At 43.9% G+C, this 16,422-nt stretch overlaps 1 protein-coding gene across 6 annotated transcripts in view; it reads left to right on the forward strand.

The window, feature by feature from the left end:
- The first annotated feature begins 13,406 nt into the window (after window positions 1–13,406).
- kcnq5a (potassium voltage-gated channel, KQT-like subfamily, member 5a) overlaps window positions 13,407–16,422 on the forward strand; it is a 121,490-nt gene continuing 118,474 nt past the window's right edge. For all 6 annotated transcript variants that reach the window (XM_036984475.1, XM_036984491.1, XM_036984484.1 and 3 more), the window contains exon 1: window positions 13,407–14,010. In XM_036984475.1, coding sequence (XP_036840370.1) covers window positions 13,673–14,010 — 338 coding nt within the window. In that variant the 5' untranslated portion in view covers window positions 13,407–13,672. The remainder of the gene's footprint in view (window positions 14,011–16,422) is intronic.

Here is a 16,422-nt window from a genome sequence, read left to right on the forward strand (position 1 = left end):
TGTTTTGCTATTATACTATTTGCTATTTATACTATCAATTCTTTTCAAATAAGGTTTGTTTGAAAATGTAGTAAAATATTGCAATATATTTTGAAATGCATTTGGAAAGTATTGGTATGTATTTACAACTACTTCAAATACATTGTAAGAAAAACAGCATTTTCAAATTAATTTTTTTAAGTATTTGAAAATAGTTGTCATGTTCTCAGTAGATTTATTTGCAATAACAAACAACTTAACATACATACTTAACATATCTTTATCCCAATATGCAATTCATAGCCCACTTTATGATCACATATCTGGAGAGAAGACACGCTGGTGTATGACTGGGTATTCCTAGGTTGCTTCTGAATAGTCTAGAATGGCCTCCTCTCCTTGTCTTATTTCTAGAAACCATTTATGTAACATTTTACAAGTTGCTCTTATACCTTTTTACTGACGATATTATTATAGACCCATTATTATGATTAGTATGATTGTTATTAATAATATTATGACTGTTGTTTTCAATAATAACAGTGTTATTGTTGTTATTACACATTCAATTTTGATATTATGCAATCAAAATGCACCGACTAAAATGCTAATACAATGTTGTTAATAGTGTAAATACAACGTTACTACACAGTTAGAGCAACTTAAGGTAAAAGGTTTCTACAATGATCTTTAAGGGGCATTTTACTTAAAAACCATTTCTTAATATATGTCACATTACTGTAGGAATTTGTTCCAGTCTCAAACTAAGACACAAGTTTTTACTAATCAGTCGCCCCTCAGAAACTTAATTGTTAAGCGGAGCAGGACAGAGGGAACCCAAGAGCAGACTCAGACCAGGAAACAGGGATGAATGAACCAAGATATTTATATTAACACAGGGCGAGATGAAGTGCAGATACAGGGAAGCTTGGATGAGTTGTAGGAAACCAGATGTGGAGGCTGAGATTGGAGTGAGCTTGAGTTGGGACAGGGTAAACAGGTCCGGAGGGGAATCCAAAGGAGTGAGTTGAATCCAGAACAGGGTAGCAGGGTGGTGAGATGTTGAAGAGGAGATAAGAACCAGAGTCAGAGCGGCAAAACTGCAGTGAGGAGAAGCAGTGTCAGGCAAGGAAATATGCACAGCAGGATACAGGATCTTAAATAACAACAAATAGCAAGAAGCATAACTGACTGAACGGAGATTATGATCTGGCAGAGTGGAAGTGGCAGGACTGAGTATTTGCAGAGGTCTTGATTATGGAATGGGTTGCAGCTGGTGGAGAACCGCTCTGACTCCAGCACACCTGTCTCCAACCACACAATCACACACACACAGAGAGAAGAAGAGGGAGAGGGAGAGAACTGGGGGAATGGCTGCAGGTCATGGAGACACCGGATGTCCACTAGGGGGTGTAGCAGGAGCAGATGTGACATTAATTAGCTGTATCAAGGTGTGTTAGTGCTGGAGCAAGCGCGGGCACACAGGAGGTCCCGTGAAAAAAACGTGCCCCCTAATGGAAACCAAATGCCCGTCCAACTGATTCGTTCTGGTGCTGGCCCTGTATCTGTGTGTGTTTGTGCATGTGCGTTCATGTGTGTGTGCTTGTTCTCTGTTCTTAATGTATGAGGTCACATAGTCGGGTCGTCCTGCTCATCCCTGAGGAAGGTATGTATTTGTGTGTGTATCTGTGTTTCTGTGTGAATGTGTCTTGAAGGAGTTCCCACATATGCTGAGCACTTGTTGGCTGCTTTTCCTTCACGCTGCGTTCCAACTTATCCCAAACCATCTCAATTGGGTTGAGGTCGGGTGATTGTGGAGGCCAGGTCATCTGATGCAGCACTCCATCTTGGTCAAATAGCCCTTACACAGCCTTGAGGTGTGTTGAGTCATTGTCCTGTTGAAAAACAAATGATAGTCCCACTAAGCACAAACCAGATGTGTATTGCTGCAGAATGTTGTGATAGCCATTTATAAGGCTAGGCATCCCGCTAGCGGGACAACTTCCAGTGAAACTGGAGGGCGCGCAATTCAAATAAATAATCATAGAAATGTTGGATATTAACTATTTAGGTACATACAAATGTCTTATATCGGTTGAAAGCTTAAATTCTTGTTAATCTAACTGCACTGTCCGATTTACAGTAGGCTTTACAGGGAAAGCATACCATGCGATTGTTTGAGGACGGCGCCCCACATCAAATGTTTTTCCACTGGCACCGGTTTCATAAATTCACAAATAATGATTAAATATTCACTTACCTTTTGAAAATCTTCCTCTGAATTGTCATCCAACTGGGTCCCAGCTATTACAAGTAGTGTCGTTGTGTTAGATAAAATCCTTCTTTATATCCCAAAAAGTCTGTTTAGTTGGTGCCATCGATTTGAGTAATCCACTCTTTCAACATGCCAAGATAGAAATCTGAAAATCTACCCCTAAAGTTTGTTTCAACAAGTCAAAACATGTTACTATTTAATCCTCAGATACCCTAAAATGTAATCAAACTATAAATAAGGAAAGAAGTATGTTCGATAGGAAAGTGATATTTGCAGGTGCGCGTTGTCTTCATGGCGCGCGCACACAAATTTCCAAGCAGATGTCCTTATACTAAAAGTCATTATTCTTACTCGTTTTGGAAGAAACAAACCTGAAACCTTGAACAAAGACTACTGACACCCAGTGGAAGCCATAGGAATTGCATACAGGGATCTAGATTTAAATATTTCCCTATACTTTCCATTGGAAGAGCATGGGCTCTCAAAGAAAAAATGTCAGGTTGGTTTTTCTTTGGATTTTCTCTTACCATATCTATTGTGTTGTAGTCTCCTACGTTATGTTAACATTTCTACAAACTTCATAGCGTTTTCTTTCCAATGGTACCAATTATATGCATATCCTGGCTTCAGGGTCTGAGCAACAGGCAGTTTGCTTTGGGCACCTCAGTCAGGTGGAAATTGAGCTAAAAGGACCATAGCCTGAAGAATATTTATTAAGTGTGCCTTGAATTCGAAATAAATGACTGACAGTGTCACCAGCAAAGCACCCCCACACCATCACACCTCTGTGCTTCATGGTGGGAACCACACATGCAGAGATCATCCATTCACCTACTCTGCGTTTCACAAAGACAAGGCGTTGGAACCAAAAATGTCCAATCAGACCCAAGGACAGATTTCCACCGGTCTAATGTCCATTGCTCATGTTTCTTGGCCCAAGCAAGTCTCTTCTTCTTATTGATGTCCTGTAGCAGTGCTTACTTTGCAGCAATTCGACCATGAAGGCCTGATTCACGCAGGCTTCTCTGAACAGTTGATGTTGAGATGTGTCTGTTACTTGAACTCTGTGAAGCATTTATTTTGGCTACAATTTCTGAAGCTGGTAACTCAAATGAATTTATCCTCTGCAGCAGAGGTAACTCTGCATCGTCCTTTCCTATGGCAGTCCTCATGAGAGCCAGTTTCATCATAGCGCTTGATGGTTTTTGCGGCTGTACTTCAAGAAACTTCAACCTTCTTGAAATGTTCCGGATTTACAGACCTTCACGTCTTAACTTCTTATGGCTGCAGGGGCAGTATTGAGTAGCTTGGATGAAAGGTGCCCAGAGGTACCCAGAGTAAACGGCCTGCTCCTCATTCCCAGTTGCTACTCCTCATTCCCAGTTGTAATATATGCATAGTATTATTAGTATTGGATAGAAAACACTCTGAAGTTTCTAACTGTTTGAATGATGTCTGTGAGTATAACATAACTCATATGGCAGGCAAAAACCTGAGAAGTAATCCAAACAGGAAGTGAAAAATCTGAGGTTGGCCGATTTTCAACCCAGGCCCTATTGAATTCACAGTGGGATATGGATGAAGTTGCACTTCCTAGGGCTTCCACTAGATGTCAACCGTCTTTAGAAACTTGAATGAGGCTTCTACTGTGTTGTGGGGCTGAATGAGAGGGGAATGAGTCAGGTTACTGGCAGAGAGCCATTTCCTGGTCATGCGCATTTCACATGATATCGACCTGCGTTCCATTGCTTCTCTAGACACAAAGGAATTCTCCAGTTGGAACTTTATTGAAGATTTATGATAACAACACCCTAAAGATTGATTCTATACTTAGTTTGAAATGTTTCTAAGACCTATAATATAACTTTTTTAAGTTTTTGTCCGAAGTTATGCCTGATCTGCACGAGTGTTTGGATATGTGTACCTAACGCGCTAACAAAAGTAGCTACTTGGACATAAATAATGGAAATTATCAAACAAATCAAGCATTTATTGTGGAACTGCGATTCCTGGGAGTGCATTCTGATGAAGATCATCAAAGGTAAGGGAATATTTATAATGTCATTTCTGATTTCTGTTGACTCCAACATGGCGGAAAATTTTATTTGTTTTCTGATCGCCGTCTCAGATTATTGCATGGTTTGCTTTTTCCGTAAAGTTTTTTTGAAATCTGACGCAGTTGCATTAAGGAGAGGTATATCTATATTTCCATGTCTAACACTTTAATTTTCATCGACATTTATAATGTGTAACGTAAACTCACCCCATTCCGTACAAATGTGTGCAACTCTTTATAGTGTTTTATTGACATTTTAGAGGCGATAAGGTGATAAGTTGGACTGATCGAGTGAAAAAAAGCTATTTTCCCACACATCTCTCCTTCTCACTATCACGCATTAGTTTCTCTTCCCCACCCGCCACTTTTAAAAAGACAAGACGGGGCTCATTGCCTGCTTGAATTATGCAGAAACAGGCAGCGTTTAGGTCATGTAATTGATTCTATTGGAAAGGGGAGATATTGTGCTTTACAATGGTATTGACATTACAGATCTGGAAGTATTACGTTTTTGGGGCGCTAACATAAGTACAATTGTACGGACCAAGGCAATGTACAAGTTTCCATTATTTCTGTAAAATATGTGGCTCTCTGAAATATCACCAGATGTTTTTGGAACTAGTGAACGTAACGCGCCAATGTAAACTCAGATTTTTGATATAAATATGAACTTTATCAAACAAAACATACATGTATTGTGTAACATGAAGTCAGTCTCTGAATGACTGGCCCAGCGAGAGCCCAGACTTGAAACCAATCGAACATCTCTGTAGAGACCTGAAAATAGCTGTGCAGCGAAGCTCCCCATCCAGCCTGACAGAGCTTGAGAGGATCAGCAGAGAAGGGAGAAACTCCCTAAATACAGGTGTGCCAAGCTTGTATTGTTATACCCAAGAACGCTCAAGGCTCTGAATACTTACGTAAATGTGAGTTCAGTTATTTTTCTTTTTTGGGGCAAAAATACTGAAAAACTTTCATTGTGGTATTGTGTGTAGATTGATGAGGGGAAAAAAACGATTCAATATGTGCACCTGGCAAAGGCACTTAAATCTTTTCATCTTTATCATGACACAAGGCGAGACCCAGATGCAAACGCATGAGGCAGATGGTGTGAGTCTTACAATATTTATTAAGCCAATAGAGTAAGGCAAGAGAATGGTCGTGGATAGGCAAAAGGGTCAAAACCAGTTCAGAGTCCAAAAGGTACCAAAGGGCACACAGAATCAAGGTCAGGGCAGCCAGGAGGGAAAGTAGTCCAGAGTCAGGCAGGGATCAAAACCGGGAAGACTATCAAGAGAATAGCAAAAGAGTACTGGAAAAACACGCTGGTTGACTTGACTAACATTCAAGATGAACTGGCACAGAGACCAGAAACAGGGATAAATACACTGGGGAGAAAAGCAACACCTGAAGGGGGTGGAGACAATCACAAGGACAGGTGAAACAGATTAGGGCGTGACAGTCTCACCCATTGAATGGCACACAATGTCTCAAGGCTTAAAAAAAAAAAATCTTTAACTCGATAAATGTGAATTGGTATCAATGTTATAGTTGACGTGTCATACTGTGAGCCCTCAAATAAACCTACTGCAAGCATCAACCATTGTTAACCTTGTTAAGCTCTGCAATGGTTGAACTAATTATCCACACAGCCTAACTGTATTCCTATGTAACGTAAATGCTGGGAGTTGAGAAGCAGGTGCAGTTAGTAAGTTTAATATAACAAAGAACGATATAACAAGAGTAGTGTCTTGACATGAAACAAACAATACCGTCTGAGGAAATAATCTAAGGGAGTGCCAGATAAAGGAGAGGTAATGGTGTCCAGGTGTGCCTCATGATGAAGCGCATAATGATTGATGCCAGGACCGGTGGTTAGTAAACCAGCGACATCGAACGCCGGAGTGGAGGAGACGTGACAGTACCACCCCTCTGACGTGCAGCTCCAGGACGACACAGGCCAGAGGGACGGCCCCGAGGATGAGAAGTGGGCTGGGCTTCAAAGATTGAATTCACAGATGTCGGGATCCACTATATCCTCCAAAAGAACCCAACACCGCTCCTCTGGGCCGTACCCCTCCCAGTCCACAAGGTACTGGAGCCGATCCCCACGACGGCCAGAGTCCAGTAGGGATCTGACGGCATAGGCAGGACCTCCCAACGTCCAGGGGGATGCGGAGGGGTGTAAGCCAGCATCAGCCAGGGGACCAGGAACCACCGGCCTGAGAAGGGAGCCGTGAAAAGGTGAGATACAGTAGTCACTGGGAAGCTGTAACCTATGTGTCACCTCGTTGACCCTCCGGAGAACCTTGAACGGCCCCACAAACCAGGGGCTCAGCTTCTTGCAGGGCAGGCGGAGTAGGAGGTTCCTGGTAGAGAGCAAGACACAATCCCCAGGATGGAACATGGTGTCTCACTGCAATAGCGGTCTGCCTGATCCTTCTGACGGTTGACGGTGAGCAGGAGTCTCACACCACACTTCTGCGCCTCGGAATCACTAATTCACTGCAGGAGCTTCAGTCTGGCCCGGGGTCCATGGAGCCAGGGCCAGCTGAAAACCAAGAACACTGGAAGGGAGTCAGTCCAGTGTACGAGTGAGGTAATGAATTCTGGGCGTACTCCGTCCATGGAAGGAGTCGGGCCCACTCTCCCTGCCAGTGACTCCCCAGCTCCTGGTTCATCCTCGTCACCTGCCTGTTAGATTGAGGCCTATACCCGGAAGTGAGGCTGACCGTGACCCCGAGCTTCTCCATAAAGGCGCTCCAGATCCGTGATGTGGGGGCCATGGTTGGAGACGATGTCCTCCGGAGGGCCACAATGCCGGAAAACCTGCTGGAACAGTACCTCAGCAACCTGGAGAGCAGTAGGGAGCCCAGAGAGGGATGAAACAGCAGGATTTGGAAAATGTATCCACAGCCACCAAAATGGTGGTGGGGAAACTGTCAGATGGGAAATCAGTGACAAAGTCAATGTGTAGATGAGACCAAGGACGCTGAGTCATGTGAAGGGGAAGGAGTTTCCCTGCTGGAGCGTTGCGGGGAGATTTGGTTTGGGAACATACAGAACAGGAGTTGACGTAGCGAATAACGTCCTGCGCGAAGGTAGGCCACCAATACTTCTAGGAGATAGATTGAGTAGCATGAGAAATACCAGCCAATCTCTTATCCTCATGGGAATGTAGATGTGCTCAGGAGGACAGGTAGTGGGTGCGGGCTCCCTCTTGAGCCTGGCGAATGTCCACAGCTATGTCCCAGATCACAGTAGCTATGACTCGAGGGGGAAGGGATTATGTATGCACTCTGGACAGGACCCTCTCCCGAAACGTAGAGATGGTACATTGGCTTTGCCGTCCTTTGAACCTTGGCGATAGGTCAGCGTGAAGTTAAATCTCGTAAAGAAAAAGGCCCACCTTGCTTGGCACGGATTCCGCCTACTCACTGTCCGCATGTACTCCAGGTTCCGATGGTTGGTGAGGATGACGAATGGATGCTTGGTGCCCTCCAGCCAGTGTCGCCACTCCTCTAATGCCCACTTCACCGCCAGGAGCTCACGATCGCAGATGTAGTAATTCCTCTGCAGGGGACAGTTTCTTAAAGTAATACACACACACACACACACACGGATACAATTTGTGGATTACCTTGAGACAGAACTGCCTCCACGCTCACCTCTGAAGAGTCTACCACCAAAGTGTATCATGGGATCTGAGTGTTTGAGCAATGGGGCGGAGATGAAACGTCCTTTCAGTAGGCAGGTTGGACTCCACACCAACCTATGGCGACCACCCTTGAGAGGTGCTAAAATTCCTGATGAAACAGCGGTAGAATTTGGAAAACCTCAAAAACCGTTGGAACACCTTTATGGTGGTTGGGACTGACCATGACCTAATCGGATCTACCTCCTTGATCTTCACTCCTTGCAGGCTAATTTAGTAGCCTAGGAAGTAGACAGCCTCCTGATGAAACTTGCACTTCCCAGCCTTGACAAACAGTTGGTTAGCCAGGAGGCGTTCCAGGACTACGTGGAAGTGAGTGATGTGATCTGCCAAGGTAGCCGAGTAGACCAGGATGTCATCAATATACACAACTACCTGGTGACTGAGCATGTCCCGGAACACCTCGTTGACGAATGCCTGGAACACTGACGGAGCGTTGGCTAAGCCAAATGGCATCACCAGGTACTGTCTTCCATTCATCCCCCTCCCGGATGCGGATGAGATTGTATGCATGCCGCAGGTCCAATTTGGTAAAGAACCGGTCACCAGGTAGCTGTTCGATGGCTGCCTGCACCAACGGGAGAGGGTAACAGTACTTGGTGGTGATCTCATTGAGTCCTCTGTAATCAATACACGGGTGTAACCCTCCATCCTTCAGACACAGGAGAAGTGGACGTGTGGATGAAACCTTGTTGCAGTGTCGCATGGATGTACTCCTTCATGGCCATAGTTTCAGCCACTGACAGAGGGTAGATCCGTCTGCGCAGAGCCTGCAAGCGGGTCTATGGCACAGTCCCAAGGGCGATGAGGATGGATGAACTCCACCGTGAGGGTGAGTGGTTGGTGATGTGTGTGATGATCCCTGAACCTAATGGCCGATTAGAGGGAAAGGAGAGGAGAGCGGATATGAGGTGATGTTAAGAGAGGAGGCAAGGGTCTGGTCAATAAAGTCTGCCGCGGCACCGGAATCCACTAACGCTGTAGAAACAGTACATGAGGGACAGTCAACTAGTGTGATCAACACCAAAAAGGGTTTGGCAGAAAGTGATGAAGAGGGGATACTCACACCTGCCCCAAGAGGTGGAAGATCACGTGACCGTCCCTCTGCTCGCATGGATCCGGAGTTGGGACATACTGGACACTGCTGGAGCCCTCCTTGACCACAATAGAGACAAAGCCCCAGCTGTCTCCCGTCTGCGTCGCGGCAAGGCATGTGACCCCAACTTCTATGGGTTCTGCTCTGATTCAAAGGGTTCCCTAAAGAAGGGAGAGAAGTGATGAATGATGATGCTCCCAAAGTAGTTTATTCAGATGGATATTGTGATGAGTGCGTCCAATGATAGGTTGCCATCTCAACAGGCCAGTTCCGTCTGGACCTCCTCGCAGTCCTATTCTGAATAGCGTTCCGAAGCACTAGCTCATTCCAGCTGCTGGATGCTGCTACTGTCCGGAAGGTGAGCTCGTACTCGGAAGTAGTCTGGTCCTCCTGTAGTAGTTGGAGTAGGCTCTCACCTCCGTCTGCCCTCCAGTGGATGATCAAAAATGAATTTGAACAGAACCATGAACCCCTCATGAATCTAGCGCCTCTCCCAGGCGGCCATGGCCCATTCCAACATCCACCCAGTCAGCAGACCGTGGCAACCTTGGACCTCTTGGTGGTTTGCGCTTTGCGCTCCCATCTGGTGCGCAAAGTAGAGGCAGCACTGTAGTAGGAAGCCACGTCATTTAGATGGGGTGCCATCATATTTATCCAGGAGGGACAAACCTGCATAGCTGATCTGGATGGGCTGTTGAATGGGCTGATGTGCTGGCTCGACTGCTGGCAGAGTATCCTCTGCTAGTTGAAGGCAACGCCTCTCGTGGGTTTGAGACGTTGAACCTCTTCCATAGCCATCCCCAGTTGTGCCAGCTGGTCATGGTGTTGACAAAGTAGGTATCTCTGCTCGTCGACCGTCTGGGAGATGTTCTGATTACCTGCTGCTTCCATTTTGTGAGGCAGTATTCTGTAATGTAGACACTGGGAGTCAAGAAGTAGGTGGTAAGTTTAACTTAACTTAACTCATCTTGACTATTAACACAAAAACAATACTTCCTGAGGAAAGAACCTAAGAGAGTGCCAGATAAAGGGGAGGTAATGAGTGAGGTAATGGAGTCCAGGTGTGCCTCATAATGAAGCGCGTAATGATGGTTACCAGGACCGGAGGTTAGTAAACTGGCGAAGTCAAAAGCTGGAGGGGAGGAGCGGGAGTAGACGTGACACCCTAACTCCCTAACTCTAACCCTGTTCACTTGAACTGAGTTTATTTCAGCTGGAGTTGAGAAGGTGCTCAATCTCCTTGCCTGGCACAACATTTCTCTATGTATCAAAATCATGACCACTGTGGTGTAAAAAAAATATCTTTACTATAAAAATAATCTGATTTATTACCTGGATCTAGCAAATATGCTAAGGAGCATATCAAGTCTGGAGCTCATCTCCCGCTAGCGTCCACTGCTAATGTTTTAAGACTCATTACTCATGGGGCCCTGCCTTGATCCCGATAGCCATGTAATCTCCTCAGTATTTTAATGGCACACATTATGGGGGAGTTTGTCTGGCCTCATGCTCTGCCTCATGGTTGTGCCATGCTCCGGCAGCTCCGAAAAAATATGGCACAGGACGAAGAGAGGCCTAAACATTCCATGAACCAAACTGGTCTCTCACTGGTCTCGGTCTATCTCCCTATCTATCTCTCTCCCACTGTCTGTAGTACATTTGCTCTCTCTCTCTTTCGCTCTATTCCCTTTTCACTCTCTCGCTCTGTTAGACTCCCCATATGCTGTGTTATGCCCAATGGTTGAATGATTTCTACTAGCAGTTTTTCCAAACTGGTGCATCATCTAATTCATTTTGTAGAACCATTGGTTTTATGAAACAGAATAAAAGGAGATGAGTTGCTGATAGATCCCACAAGGCCATATGACTGACAATTGAGAGGAGTTCATGTCTGTGTGCATGCTTAGATTAGCTGCTTTGAAAGGAGACCTGCAGGCTAACATGCAAGTTTAATGACCTCCATTGCTGCTTCATGAGTGGATTTACCCATTTAATTAAGCCTTTCTAAAGACTTCTTTATCACTCTTACCCTTTGAATGCATCCATGATTATATTGACTATTGTAACAGTAGAGCAAAAGTGAAATGTGGACTTAGTTTCATGCTTTGATAAGCATGCAAGTAAACTGACAACCCAGACTTCTTGTGATGTCAACTTGTCACCACTAGATGGAGTACTTTTGTTATGACACAGATAGCAGATTCAGAATACTAAAAGGACAGTTGGTGGTCCCGCTAGGACTGCTCCCGAATGAGAGGTACAGTCGCAACAGTGATGTAGAGAGTATGGTTCTTATGCTGTGCAAATTGCCCTTCTGAAGTAGTTTCACAGATGCTTGCGGTCTTACTGATATTAGAGAACAGGATGGCTTCTGCCCTGCTGAGAGAGGCAGGGGATATGGCTCGGTAATGGCCTACTAGTAACTTAGTAACTCCTGAAAGACATTATCTTCGTAGACACCCTGTCCATAAAACTCCCTCATCTGACATAAACACAGCAAATGCATGTATGCTCACACACACACACACACACACACACACACACACACACACACACCTACACACACACAGTCACTTGCTGTGCTCCTCTATCCAAGTCTCCTCTCAAATCAACTGTATTTATTAATCTGGTGTTTTATATCCTCTCATAAGGATGCTACTGTATTTGAATGTGTGGATATAATGTATTCTGCTGTGTAGGTTTAATAGTCTAGAATATAAGGGTTTTCACTTGAGATCACGTGGGCAGAGAAGCTCTGTTGCCTATGAATTGCGTTTTGAGGAGCGTGTGACCTGCAGCCCTAAACGCAAAACTATCAAATAAATGTACATAAACGAGACATGAGGGCAGATAGTTATATTTGAAACGAAAACAAACGAAGAAGGAAATCCAACCAAAAAACTTTGAGTACGGATGAATCTCATTGCCCATATTCAGGCTACAAGAGAGTCCGACAATCTGGGATACATTGAGTAGGAGGGAGGACAGTGCTGAACTGGACCTACCCAAGGTTTATGTCCTCTTCTTTTGACACAAGTTATTTGTGATGTAATATAAACGTTGTTTTGTTCTGAATGAACTAATCTCATTTGTGTTCACCATCATTAAAATGGAAGCGTAGGGGAGGGAGAGTTAAATTAATAACATTGTTAGGATTTAAAACGGATATTTGGATGATAATACAATAAATGAACAACAAATGTTTCAATTTTATCGTTTAATCATGTCATATTGACTAAAAAGTCATAAAATGTTCTGTTCTTAATTTAGTTGTACTTTTAAACTTGATGCAACATTTTATATAATTATGGGAATGTGTCTCCGCTAGAGAGTGGTGGAACACACCTTCCACCTTGTTGATTATTTTCCATAGAATGCATAACCCCTTGTTGATTATCCCTTGCTTAATTGAAGCCCAATCCACGGGTGCCCGTTGATATTTTGGATAAGATTACTGGCAGAGGCATCATGCCCATAGCGGGCAAAGGGGAAAGTGCCCCGTCACATTTGTCCTCAGTTTTTTCTCTGTAGCCCTAATATTACTATGACCATCTTAACTGGCATGCCTGATGGCAAGGTACCAGACTTTAGAAAAGCAAGTGATAACTAAACGTAGTCCTACTTAATAAGACTCACATTCCTTTCAAACTTTTACCCAGATTTTTCTCCTATGCAGAGAAGCATATTTTGTTTCTCTAAAAAAAAGAGCCACCAGTCAGGAGGATACAGACAACTCAATATGTGTGCTTAGATATGCAGAAAAAAAGAATACTTATAATGGGTCTGTCTAGATTGCAGGAAAAAGCTGTTTCGGGTGTTTGAAAAATGTATTATATTGAGGCAGCATTTCAGAATACAGATTATTAACTCATTCTGAATATGTTTCCCTCAGCACCACACGTGCCTGTCCCCTGCTATGTTGAAGCCTCACATCAATTCCCCGGTAGCCATGGACTTGTTGCTGTTCTCTAATTCCACATACTTGGTTTCCGAGTGAATCAATATTCTACACAACTGCTGTGCTGTGATTGAAGACGCGCGCACTGAAGAGCCAAACCAAGCGCCACTTTGGAAGGCAAGCTTGAACCGGGTTCAGAAACATCGAGCTGGTTGTCTGTCTGTGCAAATCCTGAGCCGCGTGGATATTACGAAGTCAGAGAAAGAGAAAGAGAGGGAGGGTGGGAGGAAGGATGAGTGAGTGAGTGAGTGTCGGGTGATTCCCTCCCCTCGCCAAATATCTGTCCAGGAGACGTTGACACTCCTTCATAACCCCGCTCTTCCCGCGCTTCACGCAGATGCCCAAAGCGCCGTGAGCACAGAAGTCTCCAAACACCAGAATTCTACTTACCGCACCGAACCCCAGTAGATGACAGCATAAAATAGCCTAGTGTTAATTATAGTTATTTACATTAATTCATCAATATAGCAGTATGGTTTTCTTTCCTACACCTTAGTTTGCTTTTCCAAGAGACCTCTTTGTGCAAACTCTTTTGTACTCTATGTGCACGTCCCCGTGGTTACTGCACATCCCCAGCCGGTGTTGGTGATGCCATGCCCCGCAACCACAGTGGCGATGAAGCCAGTTCTGGGCTCTGGATGAAAACCTCTCCAGGGCGTCGGGCTCAGAACTATAGGTTGAAAGATGTGGAGTCTGGACGGAGGATGATGAACAACGCTGTTCGAGTCGGAGACGGGATGCTTTCGCCAGGCGCGGCAGGTGCAGGGGGCGCGGAGAGGAGAAAGGGCGCCCGGTTGAGTTTGCTCGGGAAGCCGCTCATCTACAGCGCGCAGAGCGGGCGCAGAAACGCGCACTACCGTCGTCTCCAGAATTACCTCTATAATGTACTGGAGAGACCCAGGGCATGGGCGTTCATCTACCACGCCTTCGTGTGAGTATACGAGCTGTTATCATGTAGACCTCGTGTAAACAGATTTAAACAGTAATTTAATGGTAGGCTACTTCATCAGTCACCTGTTGCTGGGAATTCTTCTAGCGCACAGAGCTACAGAGGGGGAAAGACAATGATTAGAGATTTTGTGCAAGTGAAGTAAGTGTACACAAAAAAAGTGGCTTTCTCAAGGGAAGGGTGATGGCTCTATGTGGAACCATACTGACACGTTGAGCTCCTCACGGGTTCTTTACGCTCAATAAAAAAAGTCCACTTTAAGTGATAATTAAAATGTAGGGGCAGCAGCTCATATGTAATATTTTGGGGCATGGTTTGTTCACAGCTCTTTTTGTGCAAGCATGTGTGAGAGTGTCATCCCAGTTGATCTAATCTGTTGTATTATGCTATATTACATGGTATATATGACTATGGACAGTGATGGTGTCTTGTGACAGACTCACATATAGCCTTGTGTCAATTGAGAATGTTTGACTGAGTCAGTAGTTCCCAATGCTCTCCTCAGGGACCCCCTGTCATTCCAGAGTTAACACACCTGATTCAACTTTAACTTGTTAATAAACACGTTAATAAAACAATATAATATGGCTATTAAACTCGAATAAAACCGCCTGTATAGTTCTACAAATAACATTTAAGAGTTAGAAAGGTTCTTTATAGATCCATTCTCCATAAAGCTTATATAAAGAACTATAACAAGGGTTTTATATAGCCCCAAAAAGAGTTGTAACCATTGCGGAACACTTTGTTGGGGCTATATAGAACCTTTTTTTAATGGTTCTTTATAGAACCGTAGGAAAAGGCTCTTTATAGCACAATTAATGTTCCATTTAGACCCTTATAAGCATGGTTCTTTAAAGAATCTTTACAAAAAAAATCCACAATGAACAATATGCACCATATAAATTATATTGGTGTGAGTGTTTGTGTGTGTGTGTCCAAGTGCCTTTTCTCAATTGTTTCATTGTAACAGCTGGATGCTGCTGTTGTAGAAAATAAGTCTCTGGAGAGAACCAAAAAGGTTTCTATTGCTTGCTTCGTATATTGCATCCCTAAAAGTTCTATTTATAACCCCTTTGTGGGTTGAAAATGGCATATTTGGGCACTAATAAGCGCCTACGTTGGAACGTAGTGGCTGTACATGTTATACATGACGTCCGAGCTTTGGCTCTGTGCTTCACAGCGCTGTATGGGTTTTGACTGACAGCCGTTCTGAACTTGAGCAACTTGCTATTGCTAGACAAGAAGTTGCCCCCATGCCTCCCGGTAATTGGGCAACTATAGCACATGTTTTGTTGTCTGAGTGAGGGAAATGCTGTAAATTAAGATGACTCGATGTGTTTTGAAAGATGAGGATTATAATAAATACCGCTCTGATGTCATACAAGCAAGCCAAACACCCGTGGGTCCACATACAGTGTCAACGTCTACGATCACTATGTTTGATGTACATTTACAAGACGACAAGTCGTCATACCCTGGGTTGTTCTGAACAGAATGACTCTATGTATGTTATTAATTGTGTAGAAAATGTGTCTCTTCAAACGCACCTGAATGCACTCACGACCCCTCTCTATGTGCACCAAAATGACGGTCTGTTTTTCTGAATTGCCTTGTGAAAGACTAACACTGTAAGATCGTACTTTATAACTTGGCTAGTTATGTTGGCAATAGAACAAGCTTTCAAATCATGCCCTCCTGACCCACACTGAGATATATAATGGACCGTTTTTTGGATTGCATAAACAACAACAGTAATTGTGTGATGGCAGGGACGCAGGGTTGTGTTGCAAACTTAACAACTACAAATGTGCTTGCTCTAGTTCCTCAACAGCACAGCTAGGAGAGCTAAAGTACCTTATAGTTATAAAAGTGCATTGAAACTGTGCACACTTTGGAGAGGTGTGTGTCCACTTGGAGACACCAGTTAGTTTTTCTCATGCTGCACTTACCCCACATTTTCCAGGAATAGTCCAATCATGTTACTGAATGTATCCAGAGTATTTTCAGATTTTGTTATCAACAAATATGGCGAAAACTACAGTAAATGTAAAATGCACATCAAATCAACAGTGTAATGTTTGGATTCAGTCTTGTGTCAGGTGAACTATTGTATAGAGTGTTCTACTTTCTGTTATCTGACTCCTTCAGTCAAAGTTAGAGATCAAATTTCTCATCATGGGATGCGAAACACTAAAATACATTGCACCCACATATATGCATATATATGCTTTCAATTATTTAAGATGACATTTAGAGAGAACTAAATTAAGCTGGTCTGATGTCTTGCTGTGACACACACATACGCACGGGCACACACACACACACACACACGTTGGACTTGTAACCGAAAGGTTGCAAGATCGAATCCCCGAGCTGACAAGGTAAAAATCT

This window comes from Oncorhynchus mykiss, chromosome 1 (genome assembly GCF_013265735.2).
Source record: "Oncorhynchus mykiss isolate Arlee chromosome 1, USDA_OmykA_1.1, whole genome shotgun sequence".
Lineage (NCBI taxonomy): Eukaryota > Metazoa > Chordata > Actinopteri > Salmoniformes > Salmonidae > Oncorhynchus > Oncorhynchus mykiss.